The sequence below is a fragment of the Podarcis filfolensis genome, assembly GCF_964270895.1.
Source record: "Podarcis filfolensis genome assembly, chromosome: 1".
NCBI lineage: Eukaryota > Metazoa > Chordata > Lepidosauria > Squamata > Lacertidae > Podarcis > Podarcis filfolensis.
In genome coordinates, this window is record NC_139604.1 from 118,629,154 (window position 1) to 118,650,105 (window position 20,952).

At 39.5% G+C, this 20,952-nt stretch overlaps 1 protein-coding gene across 3 annotated transcripts in view; it reads right to left on the bottom strand.

Moving 5' to 3' along the window:
* The window catches only part of SETD3 (SET domain containing 3, actin N3(tau)-histidine methyltransferase), a 49,757-nt gene that overhangs the window by 25,756 nt on the left and 3,049 nt on the right, over window positions 1–20,952 (bottom strand). For all 3 annotated transcript variants that reach the window (XM_083614639.1, XM_083614640.1, XM_083614641.1), the window contains exons 2-6: window positions 12,681–12,790; window positions 12,301–12,393; window positions 10,526–10,674; window positions 9,916–9,988; window positions 8,582–8,838 (exon numbers count right to left, since the gene is read on the bottom strand). In XM_083614639.1, the coding sequence (XP_083470765.1) occupies window positions 8,582–8,838; window positions 9,916–9,988; window positions 10,526–10,674; window positions 12,301–12,393; window positions 12,681–12,790 (682 nt within the window). The remainder of the gene's footprint in view (window positions 1–8,581; window positions 8,839–9,915; window positions 9,989–10,525; window positions 10,675–12,300; window positions 12,394–12,680; window positions 12,791–20,952) is intronic.

The window sequence follows — 20,952 nt, forward strand, 5'->3', positions numbered from 1 at the left end:
TCTTCTAAAGCAAGAGTCTCCATAGACCTCTGTATTTTCTAGCCAACATAATATTTCTCCCAAGTGCGGCTTAAAAATGTGCAGAAACAATTTCATCTAATATTGGCATATATGGTTTTGAAGCACAGCGTTTTCAGACAAAGTGTTTGGGGAGACTATTTTAATGGGATCGTAAGCCATTCAGAGAAGCAGAAATAAATTAAAAGTAGTTATGTTGGCAAGCAGGGTCCAAAATACAGGAGATAACTGTTTCCCAAATGAGAAGTTTATGATTTTCAAAATGGGAAGTTCTCACTCAGCCTCCCAATTTTCCCACTGTTACAGAAAAGGGACTTAGTGAATTGGTTTCTATTTATCTTGAAAATATTAGTATCCAAATCCTGGGTGACAGTGTGGCAAAGGGACACACTCTGCTGTGTGCTTCAGGCTGCCTAGCAGGGATCCTCACCTTGCAATATAGAATATGCTAGTTTTATACTGTGGATGGTACATGCAGATCCCACTACTGGAACGCTCCTTATTCAAAATCTCAGTTATCCAAACACAAAGAATTATAACCCAACCTTGCTACACAAATGGCTGATTCAAATATCGGAAGGTTGCCCACTTCCTTACTTGTTTGTGTTGTGCTGGTTGAAACTAGCTGTTTCAGGCAGAAAGCATGGAGGGAGGAGGGAGAGGGATCAGACAAATCATGGATCAGAAATGTTCCCATAGGAAATAATGGAAATCATCAGCTCATTGTGCAAACACTCGCCTAACGAACCATTTCCTGGGAGCGCATTATGTTCGGAAAGCAGGGCCTGTGTGTCTTCAGCCCTTGATAATAATTCCATTCTTCTCCAAACAGAGTTTCTGCCCTCACTTGGTTCTCTCAATATTCGTCTAATTATTATTTCAAATTGTCTTATAATGGTTCCTTCTCACAAATTTCCCCTCATTTTGTTAGTCTCTTGCAGGGATCTGTATTGAGGCCCCAACTCATCATATTCTTTATGATCTCTCCTATCATTTCTATGTCGACAATTACAATTTTGTCTTTTCAAACTAAATCTTAAGAATTTGGTCTTGCCAAATCTTTTCTTTGCATTGTTCTCCCCCTCTTAACTAGTATTGCTATTCTTCTATAACACTTATAATCTAGGTATTGCTTTTGATTCCACTTTATCCTTTTTCTCCCGTATCTGTGACCTTGCCAGATCTTTTTTAATGACCTCAATATTTCTAAGATTAATTCCTTTCTTCCATATAGCACTACTAAAACACTTTCCAATCTGTTATTATTTCTCATCTTGATTATGTTCTTCTCACTGGCCTTCCTTAATCTACATCTTGGTTCTCTTACGAATGCTGAGTCAAGTCCCATTTTCTGTTTTCATCACTTCCACAATGTCCCTGCTTTGGCTTTGTCAACTTCACTGGATTCCACTTAATTTCACACTTTAAAATTCAACTTTTAATCACTTGCCTCACTTTATTTTTCATCTCTTCATTCTTTTGATACATGCCTCTTTTCTAAAACAACATTGTTATTGATCCTTATCTTTGGAATTACCTTGCTACTTCTTTGTCTATATTCAAAGCAACTTCATCCTCACCCCGCTGGTCAACCCTCTTCCCCCTTTAATTACTAATCTCTTCTGCAGGCATTATGAACGCTTTTTCCTCTGTCTATGCCTTTCTGCTAAATTGTGAAGTCCCTTTATGAGTGTTTTCCCCCCATTTGTAAATCACCTGATATAGGGACTATATAATGTGATACCTCTAGAGTGTAAGTTACACAATAATTAATTAATTAAATTACAACATTTCCTCTTCTGGATGCTTGCTTGATTTCATTCTTCATCTCTAGATCTTCCCAAACATTTTCATCGGGGAACGATAGTGTGTCCCCAGTACGTACCAAAATACTACCGGGGCCAGAAATCATCACCCACAATGATTCTGTCCCTTTGGGGATTTCTAGCTTGCTGGAATCAATGCCCTATTTAACTTCCAGAGCAACACCACCTCCAGTATGTCCTTCCTGTATAGCTTATATCCAGAGATTGCTGTGCCCCACTGATTCTCTAATACATGTTGCAGCGCCACTAGTCCATAAGAAAGTATCTGAGCCAATATACCTTGCTACATATTTTTTACTGTAAAAAGGCCTCTCTGTAAAGAGAGCATCTCAGGGGGATCCTTTTGCTGACTTGGCAACTGCACTCAGGAGTGGGTACCTCTCCTCTGGCATGCAGATCGAGGAGGAAGCAGCTGTCTGGACTGCATTCTGGCCTTGCCACTGTAGCACTTTGCCTGTAGGGATGAATATAGGGTAATACACTCCTGGTCCTTAACTGTGCAAAAGCAATAGACAACAGGCAGATGTGTTAACTGTATGATGGTTTCACCTTTCCCCGTCCGTAGAACTTTTAGAAAAGTAGCTTTGAAACACTGGAAAGCTGTTGTGAAATGATCAATATGGAGAAATTAAAGAATAGTTAACGCCCCTGACAAATTTCCTAACCCTTTTGTGGCTCTTTCCCCCCGGAAGCAATTCAAATTATACTGAAGACTGAGGAATGTTAGTTTTCTAGGGGTGTTATTTTGGCAGTAGAGACATAATACAGTTTTGAAGGCAATACTTACGTTGAAATGTTTTTGTTACTAAGAAGGTGAATGAAAAGCTTTCATCGTTCACTTTTTTCTCCCTCTCTCATTTCCCAATCTTGCAGAAAAGGAGGTTCAGCTGGGAAAGTACTGCTGCCTATGTTTTATGAGCTAAAGAGCACTGCTCTGCAATAATCTATGGACCAATTCCCCTTGACAGAAGGCTGCAATCATGCCCCTTGTGAAGCTGGGGAAAAAGTTAAAACAGAAAACCACTGCATATTCATTTACAAAGGCAAACTAAATTATAGATCTTCAAGGAACAAGGAATCTCACTCTGAATGTAAAGCTATATGGCTCCCTCTTGTGCTTATTACACCACATTTCAGTGCATAGAGAATCCAGCATTATGCAATAAACATAACAGATTCTGTTCACCCTGCTGTGCACATTCAGTGCCCATAACATGCTAATGGTAGTAACACACGCAAAGTGGGGAGGGGGAGGGTAAATGGACATATTAGAACAAACTGAAAACCCCTCCTGAAGTACCGTAACTTGAACATCTAAGCCCCAAACCCTTTCTCTTTCTTGAAGTGCAATCTTAAGAGATCCAGTCACCTGCCTCCGTTCCCATTTTAAGTATCAAATTGCATACATTTCAATGGTGTCAGTGCTGTCCTTTGCCTGGAGCAATGGGCTATTTCTGGCAGGCCAGTGTTGCACCTGTGTTTAGTTGTCAAACCAGACTAATATTCAGCTGGGAGCAACTGTAAAAGGAAGAAATCTCTGCCATCTTTATGAACATCCAGACTACTTAGAGAAAGGTAGAGCTCAGCTGAAAACTGCCCTCTTCTAAACCTCCCCTCTGCTCTCATGAAGAAGCGATTACTGGCTACCAAACGAACATAACACATCTCAAAAGAATACCTCAAAATGCCACCACTTTACTTGTTAAAGAAACTAAGCAAAAAGCCACCATGGTGCAGGAAAGAGTGCTGAACTTGGACTTGAAACTCAACTATGCCACTGATTTCATACCTGTTTTCTGTGATGATTTTGTCCTATGCTTGATTCTGCATTTTTAGTTTTTCTTTTTTCAGTCATTATCACAGGGTCTTTGTGAGAACAGGAGGAGATAAGATACCATGTATTTATTTGCCAGCTGATGCAAAGGATGCATTTTTTAAAAGTAGTTCTAGTTGCCTCTCATACAACCCCTTGGATTTCCAGCGAGATATGGCACAATTCATTAGACAGCGACAACAATGCTTGAAATCTGTAAAGCACTTTCAGGTGTTTGAAATGCTTTATGTGTATATCTAATTACAATCCTTACAACGGCCGTGTAAGATAAATCAGTATTATTCCAAATCTACAGGTGGCTTGGGTTTTTTTGGGGGGGCGGGGCGGGGGCGGGAGAGGTAGGAAAGAATGGCTTACCTAAGGATCAACTAGTGAGCTAATGACAGAGATCAGATTCAAATCACGGACTTCCTGATTAGTAGCTCTATCTCTTAGCTGCCACAAAATGTTCTTGTTCAGAGCTCCAGCCAGCTAGCCATGCTCTCTTCGAGAGCCAGTGTGGTGTAGTGGTGAAGAGTGGTAGACTTGTAATCTGGGGAACCGGGTTCGTGTCTCCACTCCTCCACATGCAGCTGCTGGGTGACCTTGGGCCAGTCACACTTCTCTGAAGTCTCTCAGCCCCACTCACCTCACAGAGTGTTTGTTGTGGGAGGGGAAGGGAAAGGAGAATGTTAGCTGCTTTGAGACTCCTGAAGGGGAGTGAAAGGCGGGATATCAAATCCAAACTCTTCTTCTTCTTCTTTTTCCAGCAGACCATCTCTACCCATCCCTGCTTTAAATGTCTTTCCTTTCCAGCATGCTCTGTCATCACTGGACTGTTTGTGTTTCGTTCTTTCGCTCCCTTAGGCTATAAAAATATTGTTAGCATTTCAACAAATGCTATCTCAGGATTCTTCAGACTCTGCTGATACTTCTTTATTGTTTCTCAGTGGCCCCATCTCTTGTCAGCACACACCACCTGAGTTCACTATTATAGGGACTGATATATGACTGAATCTCATATGGGTAAGAGGTTAGTAGATTGGGGTTGTTTTTTTAAATGATGCAACAGCAGCTAGGCCATAAGAGCATGAGCATAAGCAGAGTTGAACCACATGATTTGCATATTGCATAGGTGCAATATGCATTTTAACAGGTCCCTCTTAAAGAACATACAGACACCCCATTATTCCTCCCAAGTACATCTCTCACTTGGAAATTCTGGCAAGATGATGATCACACCTCTGTCCTCTTAAATGTCAGTAGTACATGTAAATTATGAGCTAGCTATCATGCCATTTAGTGGTAAACTTTACTAACTTTGCACTAGGGTAACATATGGCAGGCATGAAGATTGGTTAGCCTATCAGTTAAAGCAGTGTTAGATGCCTAGCGTTGCCAGTTTTAAAAAATAATAATGCTGGAGCTTATGTGACATTTGCATCTCATTAATATAGTACCTTTTGTTCCCAATGGAAGAAATCTAAATCTAACCCTTCATACAATATTTTAAGAATTGTCCATAGGGACGCGGGTGGCACTGTAGTCTAAACCACTGAGCCTCTTGGGTCTGCCAATCAGAAGGTCGGTGGTTCGAATCCCCGCAACAGGGTCAGGTCCTGTTGCTCTGTCCCAGCTCCTGCCAACCTAGCAGTTTGAAAGCATGCCAGTGCAAGTAGATAATTAGGTACTGCTGTGGCGGGAAGGTAAAAGGCATTTCTGTGCACTCTGGTTTCTGTCACGGTGTTCCATTGCGCCAAAAGCAGTTTAGTCATGCTGGCCACATGACCCGGAAAGCTGTCTGTGGACAAACACTGCCTCCCTTGGCCTGAAAGTGAGATGAGCACCGCAACCCCATAGTCGCCTTTGACTGGACTTAACTGTCCAGGATTCCTTTGCCTTTTTAACCTTTTAAGAATTGTCCAGACATGGTTTGAACTCCCCAAATTATAAATACCACCTAGTGGTACTATTATAACTTTAGAGCAACCTAGACTCCTGAAGCAAAGAAACAAGACAGTTTTTGTATAAACATAGCTCTTGAAATGAAATAACGGATTTACTCAGTACTATGGAAACCTAGTGTTGATATTTTTCATATCCTCTGTAAAAAACAAAACAAAACCACTCACATAGCTTTAAAGGCAAACTGGGACTATTTTGTCTAGCCTACCTTTCGAAGTGGCTTTTATGACAACATTAAGTACAAAACTTTAATTTTAAAATATTAAAAAAACATTCTAAATAATTGTAAATAGATATTACAATTCAATAAAGACAGGCAGGAAGTAGATTATGTTTCAGCAGAGATTTTGTTCCATTAAACATTGATGGCTGAAACACGCTGCTGCATGGTACACCCATCTGTATATTGGAAACATTTCTGTGCAATAAAGGATTGATGAAGGCTGAAATCTTTGCCTGATTTTTAAGGAGCCACAAAATGATGTCTGAGAAGATGTTCTGCCAGTACACTTTACCTGAATGACACTTTTTCTACAGTCTTAACAATATAATGCCTTGATTACTCACAGGCAGCCACATTACATCTGTGGCTATGAAATGCTATGTGTGACAAGGGTAAGACATAGGTCTAAGAAAGAAACACTCATAAGGAAAATGTATATAGATTGAGAACAGGCGATGCTGTGTTACAAGAAACAAATGCCATTTTCAGAACTGAAAATGTTCTCTCCTCCCCCACAAACCTGCCTCCTCAAAAGAGTCCACTAGCTTGTCAGCTCTACAGAGCTGTCAAGGAAGAAGGAGCTATGGATCAATAGTACTACTGTGCAGAGGCACTCAGCCCCAGATGAGCTCCTGATGCAATCGTTTCACAGCAGTAGCTGTGATACTTTTGCCCAGGGAGCTGGCAGGTAGGCCACTACAAAGCTGCTTTTCTATCTAGATTACCTACCCAGTAGTTCCCAAACTTCCCACTCTACAGGCTACTTAAAAACTGTTGATTATCTTGGTAGACAACTCAATGATTTTTCTGCCTGTTGTAGCAACTGTAATGTCCTATACTAGATGAATGATTTTTAACTGTGTTTTTATTGCTTCCTTTATTTCTTATTTTTTTAATTAAAATTTGCAAATTAAAATGCAATACAATAAAATAAAATAGAAATAAAGAAGCAATAAAAATACAAGATGAATATTTAATGCGGGTATATTGCAGACCACTCAAATAAAATTCATGGACCACAGTTTCAGAATCAATGATCTACACATCAGTGTGAATACTGGGGTGTAGGTTCTGAAATAGGATTATGACTATAGAAACTATGATTAGGAATGAAAGTCAATACGTGAACACACAGGAGAGAACTTTACCTGCAGCCAAAGGGTTGCTTACTCTATGATGTAGCTGTTTTTCATGCCTCTAAAACTAAGTGATTGTCTGCCTCTTCTACAGAGCAAAAAAGCAACTACAGCAAAAAGGGGAAAGTGAGCAAAGCTCCGAGACTGAGCCTATAGTTCTTTCCTGCTCATTCATGTACCCTCTTTGAACCCCAGCCACTTCAAAGAGTTAAGAAGCGACAACACTACTTAGTACTTTGAAGATATTATCTGGTACAGTTTGTATAAAAATGGGACTCCACAGTTCATTATGAATTTGGTTACCCTGAAAAAAAGATACAGAAGAGAGCTACAGGGGTGATAAAAATCTAGATAGCGAGATACTGGTTGTGTTTAGACTGCATGAAGTAAAATTATATGGTGTCTGGGTTTTGTTGCCTTTTTATCATGGTTTAAAAAGGCCATAGTTTGCTCCAGCAGAAAATTTACTCAATTCTTGTAGTGTCTAAACTGCTAACTCAGTTTACTAACTAAGATGACAGGACAGGAGATACACAAGTGAAGTATTTTACTACTGAAGTAAAGCACTTTTAAGATCATAAGCATGAGCATACTCTTCATAAAAGAACAGTAAAATAAGTAGAGGAACATTGAAAGCTGCCTTACACAGAGCCAGATCAGTGTTCCATAGAGCTCAATATTGTCTACAGTGATTGCTAGAGGCTCTTCAGAATTCACACAGTCCTGCCCAGATCCAGCTGGAGATGCCCAGGATTGAACTTGGGATCTTTTGCATGTGAATTCATGTGATCTACTACTGAGCTACAGTACTTCCTTATGAGGAAAGATGTATGTTACCCAAAGGAATTAGGTATATATTTGGGGGGCGGGGAGGAGGGTGAAGGCTACAAACGAAGAGTCATACATGAGAATGAATGAGCTCTGCAAACAACTGAATTATTGCCATTACATTCTATATCATCTGAAATACATCGGCAACCTTACAGGCTAACGATTTTTCACTAAAAATGAACACAAAATTTCACAAGTGCATGCCAGATGATCACAATCATTTTCGGATCATTTTGCATATGTGAACAAAGGAAAATAAAGCCCTTCCCATTCACTACAAAGTATCTTCTGCAGGAAACAGATATAGCACATTTTGAGTGATTCTCAAAATTCCATGACAACAACCCAGGATAGGTTTATGCAGACATCTAAAGGCTAGACACACCAGGGGCAAAAAGTAGTATTAATCAGGTATCCACTATAGAGAAAATAAAATGGTGCACTTGGGCCACTGCTGACGGCAAAATCTACCCTCTTCCAATAACACTAGATAGCTATCCCAAAATGTATGTCGCATGTGTGCACTCAGAACAAGACGATGTACTGCACTTCTATCAGAAGTCCTTCCATATATAACCACCACCTCCACACACAACAACTATCATAGCAACAGCATTCTTCTAGTATAAGCAATGGTAAAAAAGTAATCAGGTTAGCACTGGTACTGTGGTACTTAGAACTTTAGGCCACTTAATAAGCCTTTTAAAAATGTCAGAGTTCTACTTTGCTATGGTCCTCATATAATGCAGTGTCTGTTCCAGGCTCTTACCTGAATAACTTTGTAGAAATAGGCATACTGTCGAGCAGTATTTTTATATTGGCTGAAAACGTCATGTATGGCCTGAGTTGACTGAAGATATTGAACCTCATCTTCTTCAAAGTAAAGAGGAGTATTGTATTCACTTGGGAGAGTTTGGATGTAAGGCAGCCAGAAAGAACTAGGATTGCAGCGTTCACAAAGAAGGTGGAATGCTAGCGTGATGTTGCCCATGGCTTGGAGAATTCGGTCTTGAGAATACAAGGATCCTAAAAAAGGAAAAGAACCCATAAATAAATTTTAGTCCCCCTAACAGGATTCCTAAGTGCATATTAAATGATTTTTGTAAGAAAGAAAACTTTAACAAAATAAGTACGTCTTGCAATAACATGAATTTTGTTTACTTCCTATTATAGACTTTCTGTAACTTTCCTATAACCTTTAAACTGATCTAAAAATGGTAATTTCAATAAATTAGTTGGCATCCATCTGTCTCAAGAGACAACAGAGCGCGCTTCCAGAGGTGAAACCAAACCGCTGTGTTAGCAGCACTGAAGTGACCTCCCTGGAGCGCAAGCCTGGGCAGTGTGTATGAAGGTCCTGGGCTGCTCAGATAACAAGACACCCCTCTTGGCCTTGCTGAGAAAAGAAAGCAGAGCAATACATTTGGCACCAGCTTGGCAGCAGGAGTTTGTCAGAAGGAGGCGTACAAGGTGCCATCCAATCATCTTAGGGACTCCACACCATATTTGTTTAGGGTTTACTCCTTAGCCCTCTCCTCTCCTGAAGATATCCCACAAGGGAGCAGAGGTTTAGGACCAGAGTTTTCTTTCTGCTAGATGGGCTACCTTCCTAGGTTGACGAGACCCATTTGCCTCTCACATGTAGGAACCACCTTCTTGACTGTTGGACTCACTATAGGTATCATCCACTCAATCTGTCAGAGTCTGTCTTTACATGCAAGGGAATACCTAAACTCACTGAGGGTTTGAGACCCATCGGCTACCTGTACATAGTTTAGCCAGCCAGTCAAAGCTGTTCCCGGGCTGTGGCCGCTGCTGCATGCCAACATCTTCTAGAAGCCATAGCTGAGCGCAGAATACACGGTAGGGACCAAAGGTAGACAAACTACCCCAGAAGAAGCATGAAGTGTCCCCCACCAGAGGTACTACCCCTCCCCATACACCCCAGTTCAATAAATAATAATAAATATGATACATTGTTCAAGCATTGTAATAAACCCACTAGACAATTCTAACTGACAATTTTCATCGTTTTGCTAGTGGAAAACTTTCCATCAATATACCCTTTGCACATCTGCAAACGCGTTCAAAATCTTCTCTTACCCAAAACTGAATTTTTCGCTGATTCAACAGTCATCAACAATTTTCTGGGAACCCAGAGAAAAAGCTCTTCTGCCTAGAAAAACACAAGGAAAGTTCACAATATCATACAGATCTAATAAACATACAGGATGGTAACAAATTGTGGTAATCCGCCTGCAAAACAGCCATTCTGCTAGTGGAAGCACAGTGGCACAGTGCACAACCTAAGCCCAAGTCTTGCACCTGTGAAAGATGCTTGACAACACCTGGTGCAACCACTATTATTATACTCTGTGACCATTAAGCCTCTGCACTATATGTGCTTGTGCAATGTTTGCATCACTAATTGGAGGAGGATGGGGAGACAGGCCGTTTATACCTAACATTTTCTTTCACAAGGGACATATTAGCACATTGAGATATTGTAACATCACTGTCTTCTGGAAGATGGAGGATCCTGCTATTCCACATGAGGATCTCTGCATCAGGACCAGGTTTTGGACAAGCTCAACACCTGTAGTAAATTACAAAAGATCTAGTCTTCTGCCAATTTAGTATTTCAAACACTGGGGACTGGTTGAGTGATCTTTAAATGCCCCCAATGTACCTTCCAATGCCATCCTATACTCACTTTTATCTCTCTCGTAGCTTTCAAACCAAAACCCTCTTCACCAAAGTTAGCCACTTCAAAGCCCTCTGTGGATGCACCATTCTCTCTGGCCCAGTTAATTAGTTCAGTGAAATAATCTTCTCTTTTTCCATCAAATACGACAGACAAACCTATGTACATATTTAGCAGCAGAGAAAAACACAATGAGTCACCAGTACTAATTAACACAGACGTTAAAAACGTTTAGGAAGTATTCATAGCAGCTTTTAAAATACAGTTGTACCTTGGAAGTTGAACGGAATCCATTCCAGAAGTCCGTTCAACTTAAAATGTTCACAAACCAAAGCACAGCTTCTGATTGGCTGCAAGAAGCTCCTGCAGCCAACCAGAAGCCTCGTTGGCTTCCAAAAATAGTTTGCAAACCGGAATAGTCACTTCCGGGTTTGCGACGTTTGGGAGTCAAAATGTTCGGGAACTAAGCTGTTTGATTTCCAAGGTACGACTGTACAAGCAATTCAATTCAATTTGGTCAACCAAGGCTTTTAATTCTCAGAGTGAAAAACAACATGCCAATAAAAAGTGAGCTCAAGAAACTCCCAAATTCCTCAGCGAAAACACCACATATCCTGCCAGTCAAGTCACATGCTTATGAAAAGCTATTTGGCACAATTCCTTTGTTTTTCTTGACCACAGATTACATTATCTTAATTTGCCTTATATTTAGGGAGGGTTCACTTTAATGAAGTTCTCCTTGGCATCATTATGAACCTACAGATCTTTCTCCAAGTAGGCGTGGTAAAACTGTAGAATTCCATCAGAGTGAGAAGAGTTAGAAATGCCAGAATTATTTACTGTAGCTAGAGATATAAAAGGTTAAACATTCCTAACAAGGTCAACGAACTGTTTCTTAACATTACTGTACTGCAATGTTTTAAAACATGAGGAAAATACTTTATTGTATAAATGTGAACGAGGAAGTGTCTACAGCAGCACTTTTAGATTGTTCTACCTTTTTTATTTTAAAAAGTTAATATGCATGTGGAGCTCAGGCTAAGACAGATTTTCTTTTTACCATGTAGAATAAAAGCACATACAGCCCACATGTGCACTTCAATAATTAAACTCACATTTTTACTGTGATGCCACAAATAAAGGGGAAGAAAAAAGCACAAACAAAAGGATTGTTTCTAGAAACAAAGTGATGAGTTCCCTGCAGTGGTCACTTGCAAATGGGACTGCCCAATTTTTGGTATCTATTCAAGCATTAACAATAATCTTAACAGGAAATTTCTTTTCAAATGTAAACACTTGTTTTAAGATGTTACGCAAACATAACCTACCAGGTTAAATGTGACTAATGAATCATCCAATACAAATTATCATTGCAGACACTGCAAAAATAGCAGTTGTGGTGTCAGCACACACACAAAGAATGTAATGACTGATGAAAGACCAGCTATTTTGTTTTAAATAAGGGGAATGCTTACAAATAAAAAGCATTTAGCAACTAAACAAACATGCTTCACAACTAAACATTTATAATACTTGAAGTGGTCCCTGAAAGTTCAACACTCAGGTGCTCTGCTCCACTCTACAATACAGACTAGTCTCTGTTCAACACTTTTGCAAAGGAATGAAAGCTCAGTCTTTTTGAGAATACTAAAATAAGAAATATTTGTGACTCAGAGTGTGCTTGGAATTTAATTAGAGTCTTTTTTAAAAGACAGAAGGCAGCAAAACGCAGTGCCAAAATTACTTCTGACCACAAGCAATTAGAAAAGCCATTTCTTGTTTACCTTTCTGTTTTTTACGGATTCTCTCAACAAGAGCTCGGATCTGTTGATACTCTTCCCACTCCTTTCCAGGACCTGGAGTTGGACTGCTACATTCTGGAAAGAAAAAAAAAACAAAAAATTATTGCTCACTGAAATTTAACTTTTCTCCTCTCCTTAACATCAAAGAGAGTATTATAAATTGATTTATATGTTCAATTTCATAACTTCCATTTGAACTCCAATACTAACAGCATATGTTCATTGAAGCCATGAACCTCTAATATATTTTACAGGAATAGAGGGGCTAGAGCCTGGATAGAAAAAAATTCAGCTCTGCCTACTTCCCACATGAACTTATAGAGATCATCCCCTTTGCCACAACTACAGTACAACATACTTACTTTGTAATAATTCACTAATTAGATTCAACATTTCTTTAGGAGAGACTGCTGCCGTGGCTCCAGTGCCTGACTTCTGAGTTTTCACTCTGCTTTTCTTCCCCATCTTCCAACTAAAAGAGAATAATAGTTAAATCAGCAAGGGGTTTCTGTTACTACTTATGTTCTCTTTCTTTCTTTTTTTGATACCAATATATTGAATGCTGGGGAGGTGAAGATGAGCAAATATCTGGAAGGCTTGAAAGAAAATACCTGATTCTCTATAAAAAATTGTACCTGTGAGTGGTGCCTCATAGGTACAGCTTCTGCTCCCAGATCTGTTTAGGAAGGTCCTCCAATCCTATGGAGCAGATTGCATGAATTGAAGACTGTTCTGCTCAAAGAACTTGGGTGCCACTCTATTCATTATTTAGACTTTTCTATACTATCCAGTTATCCGAGCTCTGTTACTGAAGTGTGTAAGAAAAGCATTCCCATGTATAACTAAAAACGCCGGTAGCTAACCATGTAAGTCACGTTAGCATAAATGTATGTATACATTTATAAAAAATATACACATTTTAAAATGCTCAATAAATTGGGTTTGATCCTAGCTGCAATAAAATGTTTTATTTAGAACCTATAAAAAAAGAACAGCTGACTTGCTTCCTGTTTCATTTATTTTGTTGAGATTTATATTAATGTATTTAGGGCTGGTTTGTTGAACAAGGTTAAGTAGTGCCTACCTGTGCAAACAGCCAGTGCCAGTGCTTAAATTGTTTTTCTCTGCTAGCTGGTTTTAATATATCGAAAACATAAATTTCTGGAAAACCACAGAAATTTTCTCCAAGGGAAAAACTGTCAAGTGTTGATGAATATGCTTGGTACATGCAGCAAAGTCGCATATCCAAATATAGAGGATCCAATGAACTTGGCACCAAATAGCATGCAAGAACAGTGGCAGCAAGAGTTTAACTCATCTCCCACTCTTAACTCTTGTTGGCAAAGATCTCATGTTGTGTTCGGCTTTGAACTTCTGTTCTACCAAAATCTTTCCTCTATACACACACACACACACACACACACACAAAATTTTCTTCCTTCCCACACAGTTTTAAACAAAAAAAATGTGCACCCAATACTTTCCTTCAGAAGGCACTCACTTTGCAATAAATAAGTTCATTAGTGCATGATTTTGCAACCTTAACACCCTGTAACCCTAAAGTTAGATTGATAGGATTAGGAAAACTCTGCAAACATGTTGCTCTCAACAGAATGCTTTAGGACTCAACGGCTGCACAATCTATTAATTGGTGCAAACATAAATATTTCAGAAAGAATAAGGAGAAGATCTCTATCACATAACCAAGTCTAAGAAGAATTTCCAGCTAACTTTTATCAGATTTCTTATTTAAAACATGCACATAAACACATTTAAGGTATTGTTGCATGCCATCCCAATCTCTGAGTGGTGTGAGATTCCAGGGGTCCCAGGCACTTACCCAGGGTTTGTGTTTTCTTTTGAGACACTTTAGAGACTGTTGAGTCTTTATGATATCTGCTTAATTTACACATATACGCGACCTGAGCCTACGATGGAGAGGTTCACAGCATTAACCTCCCAAGAAAGTCCTGCTTCTCTCATAGACACAGCCTTGGATTGCAGTGGAAATCAGGCCTCTCTCTCTCTCTGCCTTTCCAGCCTGTAGCTTTTGCATCCATCTTCTAGTTCACAAAGCTCAACTCTCAACTCTGGACTTTTGTCTTTCTAACAGACAATTGAGGGAGGGGAGGTCTAACCCTTTGCCCTCTGGCACAGAGCCGCTCCCTTTGTGGGCCATTACCAGGATGGTCTGGCTATTCCAGCAACTGAATCCATGCTGGATCCCGGAATTGGAAGGGGGGGCTCAGGGCATACAGCCTATCTGCTGCAAACTCACAACAGTATTTTAACACTATACACACAGTATTATTTCTACAGCACTATCCACAAATAATGACAGAACAGATCCGTACCCTGAGGGTTTTACAATCTAGGATACCAGACAGACAACAGAGAGAGGGAAACAAATGGAGCCAGGATCAACAGGGAAAGGATGTGATTATTGCATTTACATGTACTTAGGATAAGTTACACTACAGCATGGAAGTTCTGCCAAAACACCTGAAGTCTAAAAATGAATTGTGTCATCACACTTCTGGCGAGTTGCTTTTTAAAATGCCAACAACTCCCAACTGCTGTTGCTATAATTTAAATCAAAAGTACAAGAAATTTCTGCACAGTGAAATACTATCCTCTAACAGGAATCTCAGAACTATTTGAGTTCACTGTGATACAGTGGTCACCTCTATAACAAAGAAAAAAGGAAGAGATAATTTTCTTTGGTGCAATGCAAAGATGTTTAACAAAACTGATTGATTTAAAGCACCTAGATTTAAATAATGGAGTTAAATGAATTATAATAAGTGATTTATATCAAGTTTCCTATTCTGAAACTATTAATTTTTTTTTTGTACTATAAAATAATATTTGCTTATAAAGGGTTGTGTCCAGTTAGTGTCCATTGGAAGATAGGCTTATTTCCCTTTTAAAGCTGCCCATGTTGGTGGTCACTACCACGTTAGCAAACTCCATGGTTTAACTATGCAGTTTGAAGAAGTATTTCCTTTTGTCTGCCCTGAATGTCTCACTATTTAGTTTCACTTGATGATCCAGGGTTCAAACATCAGGAGAAAGAAAACCTATTCTCCCCCCCCCCCACCTCATGCATAACTATACTTTTGTAACCTGTCCTCCTTACTCACTGTCATAAAACACAATACTGTACATGCTGCAAACTAACATTTATGATAAGAACCCAAAGGCATACTTTGAAAAAAAACGTCTAGAATAGACTAAATTAAACCAGTATCAAAGTGGAAGTTAGATGAAATCTTTTTAGGGGAAATAAAGACAATCATCAACAACAAATCCTCTAGATATAGCCAATAAATCTCCAACTCTTTCCCATACGTTCTAACTTATTTCAAAATCCAAACTAGCATAATTATTTCAGTAGAAGATCAAAATAAGATCAAATTTTACAAAGTGGCTTTTAGCAGTCCAAGCTCATTTGTAAGAACTAAGCAAAGCAAGTTTCACTGCAGAAAAGCCTACTCATTAAGGTCTCATCTGAAAGTACACTCAATGGGCAAGATCCACTCGTGCAACAGGACTTCTCCTTCCTGTCCTCCCTTTGAAGCCACCTTGGGAAAAAATATTGCCCCAGAGGATTCTACAAAGAATGCTTTGGGGTGCACAGAGGGCTGGGGTGGAGAAAAGAAACTTAAGCCATGTTGCACAAGTTTTGCATTGGGCAAATTAGGCATGTATCATTAGATGTCATTCCAAAATTGTCATCGTTCATTTAACAGAAAATGAGATTACATATTATTTTGCAAATACTGCTGAGAGCTAAGACAAGTTATGCTTTGAATCCTGAGATTTTTATGACCGTGGGGACAATATACAGAATAATCCTTGAAAATCTCAGAAACAAGACGAGGGCTAGGGAAACAATGAAACTGCCAGTGAAAGCCCTTCTTTTGCTCTTTAGCAAAACATGCTCCACTTCTAACTGCCTCACTATTTGACCAGATGCCAGTCTAGTCCAGTACTCAATTGTGGCCTGTTAGATAATCCTCAGAAGTCACAAGCAGAAGTCACAAAAAACCCATTCCCTTCTCGACCCCAGCATTTGATCATTAGAGGTGTACTGCCTCTGAACACAGAGGTTTCAATCTTATTTCTTGTAGCTAAAAGTCACCAAGCCTACGTGAATCTGTAACGGTCTGTTACCACTTGTTACCTTTGTACCCTACTACTGCAGAGAAAGCCAGGAACTTAGGCCACCAGTAACAGTCGGTATGTTTTGCAATGTCCCAAAATTAGTACTTGGGCTGATGTAACTGATACAGCAGTGAAGCTACTTTCCTTCACAAGCAACTGCCTACTGACAGCAGACTGAATCAGAAACTCTTGCCCTATTTGGGGGCTCAGTCTTAGAATTTCAGTCTTAGAATCTTAAAAAGCTCCAAGGAAGTAAAGTCCCTAGGGAGTTTGTTCTACTATGGAACAGATCACATTCAAAGAAAGACACAAGGAGGAACACATATTCTACTTGTGAAGAATCTCTGTGCTACTACAGCGGCAAGAATGTTACTTGCCCCAAAATGGAAAGAAGCAGAAGTCCCAGCAAAATAAGAATGGATACAAAAACTTATGGAATATGCAGAAATGGTGAAACTTACTGGAAGAATAAGAAATCAAGATAACAAATTTTTTATAAAAGAATGGAAATTGTTAATTGAATATTTACGAATAAATTGTAAACAGATAAGAACACTGGCAGGATTATTGTAATAACCAGCAGTTTTATAAGAGTATATATTTAGAGTAGATGAATAAATGAGCAAATTAAGTTAATTTGGATATGCAGAAGATATTAAAAATAAACTTAAGGAACTGCAGAAAGAGGAGGAAGGAAATCAAGTTTTGAAATGTTAAAATGATTGTAAAATTAGTGAAATGTATAAATCTGAAAAGCATTAAAAAAATCCAAAAATTCTGTGTGATTTAAAGCTCTGATTTTGAAGGGCTTTAAAATGTTGTGCAGCTCTCTAGTTCAGACCCCAAATTTGTGGAAGGTTCTAAACTGTGTACAGATGATCTGCCCAGAGTGGCTGGGGAGGCCCGGCCAGATGGGCGGAATATAAACAATAATTTATTACTATTACAACAGAGCTGGGCTGCATAACCCTGCTTCTCCTTGCATGTTTTTTTTCCCCCACATAAGAAGACTGAATACCCGAATAGTACTTTTATCTTACAAAGATAAATTCTACTTGTGTTAGCTATCACAGTAGCATGGTTTATGACTGTTTGCCTGTCAACTGAACCAGCTCCCCTTTTAAGAACTTAAACCAATCAAGGAAAATTAGGTTTCAGCAAATCTATGTAGCAAAGTCCACAACAACTTTCAAAGAAAATGCTTTTCTCTTGTTAAGTTCACACACTAGAAAACTATGGCATCTTCCTGACATTTAATTACAACATGGTGTATCATGTTTTGTACATGCAGTCTCTCAACAATCATTAAAATTAATTGGGATTCTGGATGCATGTGGGTTGCAACCAATTTATGCTAATAAAAAAATATACCTACTGAAAGTATATTATCAACTAAAAGAAAGTGAATATTAATTCTGTACTTAATTTGCTAAGAGTTTGTAATTCTCCAGTTTCCTTGTAGAATATGGAATTTTTAAAGATCATAAATGAAGTTGTACCATACTAGCAAGGAGACAAACTTATATTGGTGTTTCATTTTGAGATAGAATGTAGTCAAAAGGGCATTTTTAAGCAAATTAAAAATAAGTGAAAGTCACAATAAGCAAGACAAGCCTGTTTGCTGGCTTTTACTCTTTCACCATTTTGTCATACAAAGGCTTTCCATATACCAGAAGACAGAGTAAGATCCAATGTCAAACAAACAGACTTCTGATTTGCAAAAGTACCATATCTCATTCCTTCTCCTAACTCCCTGCCTTCCACAAACTCTCAAAACAGACTTTTTGGGGGAGGTGGGCAGCAGGAGAGCAAGGAGAAGTTCTCTTACGTATATGGAAGTCTGTTCTACCTGTGCAGAGACACCTTTGGATACAACCCAAAAAAAGGATCTGTAAAGCATATCTAATGCAAAAGCATTTAGTAAAATTCCTAACCTAACAGTCTGCCATAAGCAATGAGCAGGTTAAATCATGTCACAGACACCACCAAACAAGGAATAGTAAAATGAGGTGATGGCTAGAACAAGCTAGCCATTTTGCTGAAGCAGATGTTGTGATTCTGTGGCCCTTCAGATGTTGCTGGACTACAACAACTCTCTCTCATCATCCCTGACTATTGGGTACGCTCGCTGTGACTGCTGAGAGTGGAGTCTAACAACATTAGAAGAGTCAAAGGTTCCTCATCCCTGTCCTAAAGGAAAATGATTCCCAAATGAGAGATGAAGCATAATGTTTAACAGTTTCTCCCCCAAAAAGCATGAGAGCAGATCAAGGACATGCACAGCCTGCCATTCAAATCTTGCAATGGCCAACCAGCCTATGGAAAGCCCACACGCAGGGCATGAATGCAATAACCCTCTCCCATTTTTCTCTTGATTTTTTTGCCATATTTTAATATTTCATGGTGAGGGGCACATCAGTTGGGTTGAACAGACAGGAAGGGAACCAAGATTTCACAAAATAAAAAAGGCCTCCAAACTACAACTAAGATCTTAATGCATCATCAAGCCTCGTTAAATTTGTGTTCCACTTTCCTCCCACATGAGCCACAAGTAGATTGCCTATCTTTCCCCCAGGAACTAACAACAAAGAACCCTTGGCACGGCAAACAGCATCACTCCATTACCCATATACGACTAGCCATATCTCTGCCAAGACAGTATTAAGCGGGTGGATGGATAAATGCAGTAAAAAGTTAAACCTACTACAAAAAAAGACTTTGAGAAGAGAGGAAACATAACTTCAGAGAAAGGGACATTAAATTATCAATGAATAAGAATGGAGAATTCAAGATGGAAGCAGGTGCAATCACACTACAATTAATATTTGCTTATGAGCAGATTAAAGTATAAGGGGGAAACTGTACATTCATTTGGCAGAAAAGGTCTGGAATCATATAATCATGGTTGGAAGGGATGCCAAAAGTCATCCAGTTCAACCCTCTGCAATGCAGGAATCTCAGTTAAAGCATCCATGACAGATGGCCATCCAACCTGTGTTTAAAAACTTCCAAGGAAGGAAAGTCCATCACCTCTTGTGGGGGTCTGTTCCACTGCTGAACAGCTCTGTCAGAAAGTTTTTCCAAATGCTAATTGGAATCTCCTTTCTTGCAACTTGAAGCCATTGGTTTGAGTCCTACCCCCCAGAGCAGGAGAAAACAAGCATGCTGCCTCCTCCATGTGACAGCCCTTGAGATATTTGAAGATGGCTATCATATCTCCTCTCAGTCTCCTTTTTTCCAGGCTAAACATACCCAGCTCCTTCAAGCGCTCCTTATAAGGCTTAGTTTCCATACCCTTGATCATCTTGGTTGCTTTCCTCTGCACATGTTCCAGCTTGTCAACATCCTTCTTAAACTGTGGTGCCCAGAACTGGACACAGGATTCCAAGTGTGGTCTAACTAAGGCAGAATAGAGTGGTACTATTATTTTCCTTGATCTGGACACTACACTTCTGTTGATGCAGCCTAGAACAGCATTAATCCCCCCCCCCCCCCGTATCACACTGTTGACTCATGTTCAGCTTGTGGTCCACCAAGACCCCATGATCCTTTTCACCTGTACTGCTAGTAAGCCAGGTGTCCCCCATCCTATATTTGTGCATCTGGTTATTCCTGCCTAGGTGAAGAACCTTACATTTGTTCCTATTGAAATAACATTTTGTAGCTTGCGCCCAGTTCTCCAAACTGTTACGGTCATTTTGAATTCTGATTCTGTCTTCTGCGGCATTAGCTACCCCTCCCAGTACTGTATGGTGTTATCAAATTTGATGAGCATCCCCTCAATTCCTTCATCAGTCATTTATAAAGAGGCTGAACAACAACGGGCCCAGGACAGAACCTTGCAACACCCCACTTTTCACTTTTTTCCAGGATGATGAGGAACCATTAATGAGTACTCTTTGGGTTCAGTCAGTCAGCCAAATCCACCTAACAGTTACCTCATTCAAACCACATTTTACCAGCTTCCTCTTGAGAGTATCATGAGGTACTTTGTCAAAAGCCTTACTGAAATCAAGATACACTGTGTCCATAGCATTTCCCCGATCCACCAAGTTTGTAATTCCATCAAAAAATAAATCAGATTGGTCTGGCATGACTTATTTTTGAGAAACCCATACTGGGTCTTAGTAACCACAGAATCCTTTTCTAAATGCTCACAGACCGACTGTTGAATCATCTGTTCTACGACCTTCCCTGGTATCAATGTCAGGCTCCCCGGTCAAGTAGTTACCTGGGTCTTCCTTTCCTCCCTTTTTGAAGATGGGGACAACATTTGCCCGCATCCAGTCTGTAGGGACTTCACCTGTTCTCCAAAAGTTCTCAAAGATAATAGACAAAGGCTCCACAAGCTCCTTTAGTACCCTTGGATGCAGCTCATCAGTCTCTGGAGATTTGAATTCATTTAAAGTAGCTAAGTGTTCCCTCACTACTTCTTTTCCTATCTTGGTCTGCAGCTCCCTCCTTACA